The sequence below is a fragment of the Berghia stephanieae genome, chromosome 10 (assembly GCF_034508935.2).
Source record: "Berghia stephanieae isolate SIO BIC M18660-M18661 chromosome 10, UCSD_Bste_1.3, whole genome shotgun sequence".
NCBI lineage: Eukaryota > Metazoa > Mollusca > Gastropoda > Nudibranchia > Aeolidiidae > Berghia > Berghia stephanieae.
In genome coordinates this window covers 1784251-1790278 of record NC_088369.1, presented here as the reverse complement: position 1 = coordinate 1790278, position 6028 = coordinate 1784251, and the positions used below count along the sequence as shown (strand labels likewise).

The following is a 6028-nucleotide window of genomic DNA, read 5'->3' as shown; positions in this document are numbered from 1 at the left end:
TGTCATCGTGTAGAATAACAGTATTCTGCCGTACTCTGGAAAAAAACCCATATTTAAAAATTTGGCCAGAAAACTCGTCCTTCAAATATCGATCGATTTAAATGACCCTCATCTTGGAAAAAAGAAGTCCCAGGTTTGAGAGGTTTTTTTTGCCAAGATGAAGGTCATTTAAATCGATCGATATTTGAAGGACGAGTTTTCTGGCCAAATTTTAAAATAAATAAGTGTTTTTTCCAGAGTGCGGCAGTGTTGTGATTTCATACCCGTTTTGAAACAGCACACAGCTTAGATTCGTGTTCACGATAAGAGGAATAATATGCAATTTGTGTCCCGCCGACAATTTTAAGGATCGGTGATTTACAAAACAACAACAAACAAAACAAAAAAATAAATAAAAGATTAATGGGCAGCGTGGCTCAGCGGTACAGTCTTTGCTTCGTATCCGAAAGTACTGTGGTCGACTACCCGTCGCGCTGTGTGGCCATGATTAATTAAGCAATTCACCTAGCTCACTTTGCCTTGCTGCACTGCGGCTGACGCCTGGATTATTCCAGTCTACCATTGGAATAGAGCCTAAAGAAAAATTTCCTATTAGGGATGAATAAAGGGAATGTTTAAAATGTATCTATTATATAAATAGAGCACTGTGCTATTGTTGTGTTGTTTCCTCTTTATTGACGTTGAATATATATATATATATATATATATATATATATATATATAATATATATATATATATATATATATAAAACACGTCTAGTAAAACCAAGTAGTTGTTTTTTTTTCCCTGTTCATGCTATGCGTTTAGTTTCATAAAACTCATAACATCCGCCAGCCGGATATGACGTACCAACACACAAAACTATGTGTAACCTTTATCGTCTGTAGTCTGATTTACATAACATTCCCTTTATTCATCCCCATGGGGAGATTTTCTTTAGGGTCTATTCCAAAGAATTACTTGAATAACCCAGGCATCAGTCGCAGAGCAGCGCCGCAAAGTGAGCTAGGGCGAGGTGACTTGCCCAAGGCGTTACAGGGCAGCGGCTGGTGATCGAACTCGGTACCTTTCGGGTACGAAGCAAAGACCGTACCGATGAGCCACGCTGCCCCTAAAGAACTATATATACTCATAAAATGGCTGGCTATAAACAATAACAAAGAGTTGAGTGACGTCAAATTCGTCCCTTCTATATTCGACCCTTTGTGTTGACACCCGAGATCCGTCTTTTCTATTAAGAATTCCATTTCCAGTGCTTCTTAGACTACGGCTCCATTTTTTTTTTTACCATTCTGACGGATATATATTTTTTTTTTTTTTTGGTTTTAATTTACCATTACTAAATAGCTGTAATGAGAATTGTGTTAATTACCGTCAACTGGGTTAACTTTGCCTAAAGGGGAAACTTTGCCTCGTGAATTTTGTACCAATTAGACATTGATTAGGTTTTTGGCAATCATTTCCTTTGATTAAGATTAAAGTTTTCTAACGGGTACTACAATAACTACAATAAAGCTGAGATGATTCTAAATGCTCCAAATCCTCTTCAACAGTCGTAACGTCACTTCCTTCCAAATGACGCATGGTAACTTAGTAACACTGGCTCTAAACTATCGGAACAATGGCGGACGCCCGTATGAAATATTTCTCCGGCGAGCATAAAAGCGTATCCAGAGGGGGGAAAACACATAAATTTGATCATGTTTTGACTTTTACACATTCTGATCACAAGACATATGAAAAGTTCAAGCCAGCATGAAGAATAAAAAGTAATGATTTTCTTTGTTTAGAACCAAGATGGCCGCCGTTGCCGGGCGGCGTGACATCAGACTATTAAATCCAATTCACAGAGGCAAAGTTTCCCCTTTAGGCAAAGTTACCCCAGTTGACGGTACCAGAATAATAGAAATGGCTAAGCCTGTGATGAAGACAATTTAAGGACTTTTCGAAAGGAAATACAACTAAGGCACCGGCAGCTTTGGATTGTGAAAATGTGAAGCAATGTACAGAAATGGAAATTGCACTTCCAAAAATAGCATTTACAATACTAAATCCGCGACGTATCGGGCTCAAATCCCTTCCTCAGCCAATAACGTTAAAGAACCAAAAAATACAAAAAAAAAAAAAGAGAAAAGAAAGAAGGAAAACAATTTTTTTTTTTTAAAAGGGCGGTTTCTGGCTCACAACCAATCTTTGAGAAATAACAATGTTATTGCCTGAGGACGTATTTTGAACCCGAAACGTTCCATGTTTAGTTATTTTTTTATCTTTGTTTTTTTTTTTTTTTAAACTGTTATTTTCATTTTATACATTGCTGTTTAAGATACTATAATAATTAGTTAAAAAAAAACAAAAACGAACAACAACAACAACAAAACAAAAACTATGGCGTCGTCAACAATGTTGCCCTACACGAGGCGAGACAAACAACAGCTGCGGCTGCAGAGGTTGGACTCCAAGACGGAGAGCCCCCTTTTCCAGAGGCGTCGCATGGCTCAGGAGGAGGAGTTCTCTAACGAGCCACGCATCGTCAACCAGGACGGTTCCAGGTGGGTACCGGACTACAGTCTACAGTATTCTGCCGTACTCTGGAAAAAAACCCAACATATTTACAAATTTGGCCAGAAAACTCGTCCTTCAAATATCGATCGATTTAAACGACCCTCATCTCGGCAAGAAAAGAAAGAAGAAACAACTCTCAAACATGGGATTTCGCCACTCTCAAACCTGGAACTTCGATGAAGTCCCCAGATTTGGGAGTTGTTTTTTATTTTTAATTATTTTTTTTTTTTTTTTGTTGTTGTTGCCAAGATGAGGGTCATTTAAATCGATTGATATTTGAGGGACGAGTTTTCTGTCCAAAATTTAGATATGGTTTGATTTTTTTCCCAGAGTACGGCAGAGTTGGTGGTGGTTGGGGTGGGCTTTGTTTGTTTTGTTTGTTTTAGGTACAGCTGAATCAGGTTGGGAAGGATTGTCTACTTTATTTTCTCTAAAAAGGCATTTTTGATCAGCACGCGAAAACATCTTTTAAAAAAACCCTAATAGAATAGCAAAGAAAAAGCAACACAAGACGAGAGCCCCCCCCCCCCCCCCCCCCCCCCCCCCCCCCCCCCCAAGAGAAAAAAAAAAGAAATAAAGAAACAACAACAAAAACAAAACAACAAACATACAAAAAACAAAAGAAAAACAACATTAAAAAACACATAAGAATCAGAAATGTAAACGAACAATAATTATGATGTTGATGATAATAATAATGATAATAATAATAATAATAATAATAATAATAATAATAATAATAATAATAATAATAATAATAATAATAATAATAATAATAATAATAATAATGATAGTAACAACAACAATAATAATAATAATAATAATAATAATAATAATAATAATAATAATAATAATAATAATAATAGTAACAACAACAAAAATAATAATAATAATAATAATAATAATAATAATAATAATAATAATAATAATAATAATAATAATAATGATAATAATAATTGTAATAATGATAATAATGATGATGATAATAACCCGTCACTTTTTATGGATAAGGGAAGTAATTCAGTAATATTAGACACGTTCTCATGACGCTCCTTTGTTTGTTTGTTTTTTTTTTATTATTTATTTATTTATGAAAATTAACAAGGGTAGATACACGATGAGCAATTTGTGATTTAAACAAAAATCCCACGAAGACAAAAAACAAACAAAATAAAGAAATTAATAGAAAATATCAATTAGAAAAAATAATTAGATTAAAATTAAAAATGTTTTCGATTGTGTTAGAATATATTATGTAGTTATATATGGACACTGGGGCCCTGATATAGCGTAATGGACATCTATCCTGGATGCCCTCGACACTAAAACTTAACTCACTCAATCCTAGAGATTTTTGCTACTTTTCAAAATTGGACAAGAATGTATAAAAAATGAGCATGTACATAGATATTTTATTCAACTATTATTAACATGTTATCATTAAAATCATTAGCTTTGATGCTACGCCGATACTTTGTCTCATAAAAAATGTAACAAATAGGCATGGGGAAAAAGTAACCCGGGTATACTAAGGATATAGTCGGTGTCAGGGTTGAGCGAGTTAACTAATCCTGATGTTAAAGCCCAGTGGCCCAAATGTGGTATCTACTACGTGTGACGTGTAAGCCAGTTGTCATGATGGACTTGTTGATTGATTGAATGATTTATAATATGCATTTCCCCTGTCAGCTAATTTGGCTGTCTGGTCATCTGGATATGGATAGAGCTGGATTATATATATATATATATATATATATATATATATATATATATATATATATATATATATATATGGTTGGCTTTGGGCTGTGTCTCTATACACCCCCCCCCCCCTTTTCTATCTATCTATCTGTCTGCCTGTCTATCGCTCAGTCTCTCTCTCTCTCTCTCTCTCTCTCTCTCTCTCTCTCTCTCATCTATCTATCTATCTATCTATCTATCTATTTGCTATCTATCTATCCTCTCTCTCTCTCTCTCTCTCTCTCTCTCTCTCTCTCTCTCTCTCTCTCTCTCTCTGTGTGTGTGTGTGTGTGTTTGTGTGCGTACGTGCGTTCACATGTGTGTATGTAGATACATCATACTATATTCAATCATATTCTGGATTATGTTGTCAAATCCCAGCAAGATGTAGGGATTATTATCACAGTTATTTCCCTTTTTAATATATATCTATATTACTTAAATAATATTATACTTACCACAGCCACCACCACCATCATCTGTGTCGTCGTCATCATCACCATCATTAAATTTATAATTAAATTGAGCTTTTATATAGCGCAATATCCACTAAACTTGCTCAAAGCGCTTTACAAGGGGTCCCTGATCAACAGCAAGTCTTAGCATGTAGGACGAGACATGACGCCTGTAAGGCGATATTAAAATTTCTTTCGGACAAAGACAACGCTGTTAACGGTCAGGTATTCATTTTACACCTGAGTACGGTGCGAGAATGTGAGTATAGAGCCTTTTCCAAGGACTCAACTATGCGCCGAGCTGTTAACGGCCAGGTTATTATTATTATTATTATTATTATTATTATTATTATTATTATTATTATTATTATTATTATTATTATTATTATTATTATCATCATCATCATCATCTTCCCATCATAATCATCATCATCATCAACAACAAGCACCACTTGACACCATCCATCCATTCCAAACACATCGTGTTGACAGCTACCAGGATAGAATCATAACCAAACATTTCAATTCAATCGCCTGCCTTAAGTGATTTTTCACAAATACACCTATTGCTCTGCCCTACTCTGGAAAAACACATATTTGAAAATTTGGCCAGAAAACTCGTCCTTCAAATGTTGATCGATTTAAATAACCCTCATCTTGGCAAAAGTTCTCAAACTCAAACCTGGGACTTCGGCGAAGTCTTCCAACAAGTCCTAGGTTTGAGAGTTTTTTCCCAAGATGAGGGTCATTTAAATCGATCGATATTTGAAGGACGAGTTTTCTGGCTAAATGTTTATAAATGTGTTTTGTTTTTTTTTTCTAGAGTACAGCCGTGCTGACACTTTCCTCACTACAAGAAAATGTTTTTCGAAAGAAAAAAATAGATGATTTTGACCGGGTAAAAAAAATGTAATATCGCCTAACAGGCGTTATGTCTCATTCTAGATGTTACGTGCTGATGTTGGTCAGGGGAGCTTTGTAAAGCGCTTTGAGCACGTGTAGTGGCTATTGCGCTATATAAAAGCTCGAGTTTTTTTTTTTTTTGGGGGGGGGGGGTTTTTTTTTTTTTTTTTTTTTTTTTTTTTTTGGTAATGTGAATTAAACATGTTCCATTTTAAATGAATAACAATATGAAATTGAATATACGCTTCAATTTAATATATTTAAAACAGATAAAATGGACGTTTCGGGTTTCCCCTTTATCAACAAAGCAGGATGAATGAAACACTACAAACGAATGAGATAATGTCTGGTACGGTAGTGACTATTT

The 6028-nt window shown here is 34.9% G+C and overlaps 1 protein-coding gene across 9 annotated transcripts in view; it reads left to right on the top strand.

Annotated features, from left to right (window-relative positions):
- Nucleotides 1-6028, top strand: part of LOC144956052 (LIM and senescent cell antigen-like-containing domain protein 1) — a 63988-nt gene that overhangs the window by 39486 nt on the left and 18474 nt on the right. For 3 of the 9 annotated variants that reach the window (XM_078886358.1, XM_078886359.1, XM_078886361.1), the window contains exon 2: nt 2325-2550. The exons of 4 other annotated variants lie outside the window; for them this stretch is intronic. In XM_078886358.1, the coding sequence (XP_078742484.1) occupies nt 2387-2550 (164 nt within the window). In that variant the 5' untranslated portion in view covers nt 2325-2386. Of the gene's footprint in view, nt 1-1791; nt 2005-2324; nt 2551-6028 lie in introns of those variants that run through there. 2 more of the 9 variants (XM_078886360.1, XM_078886362.1) reach the window with 2 other exon arrangements.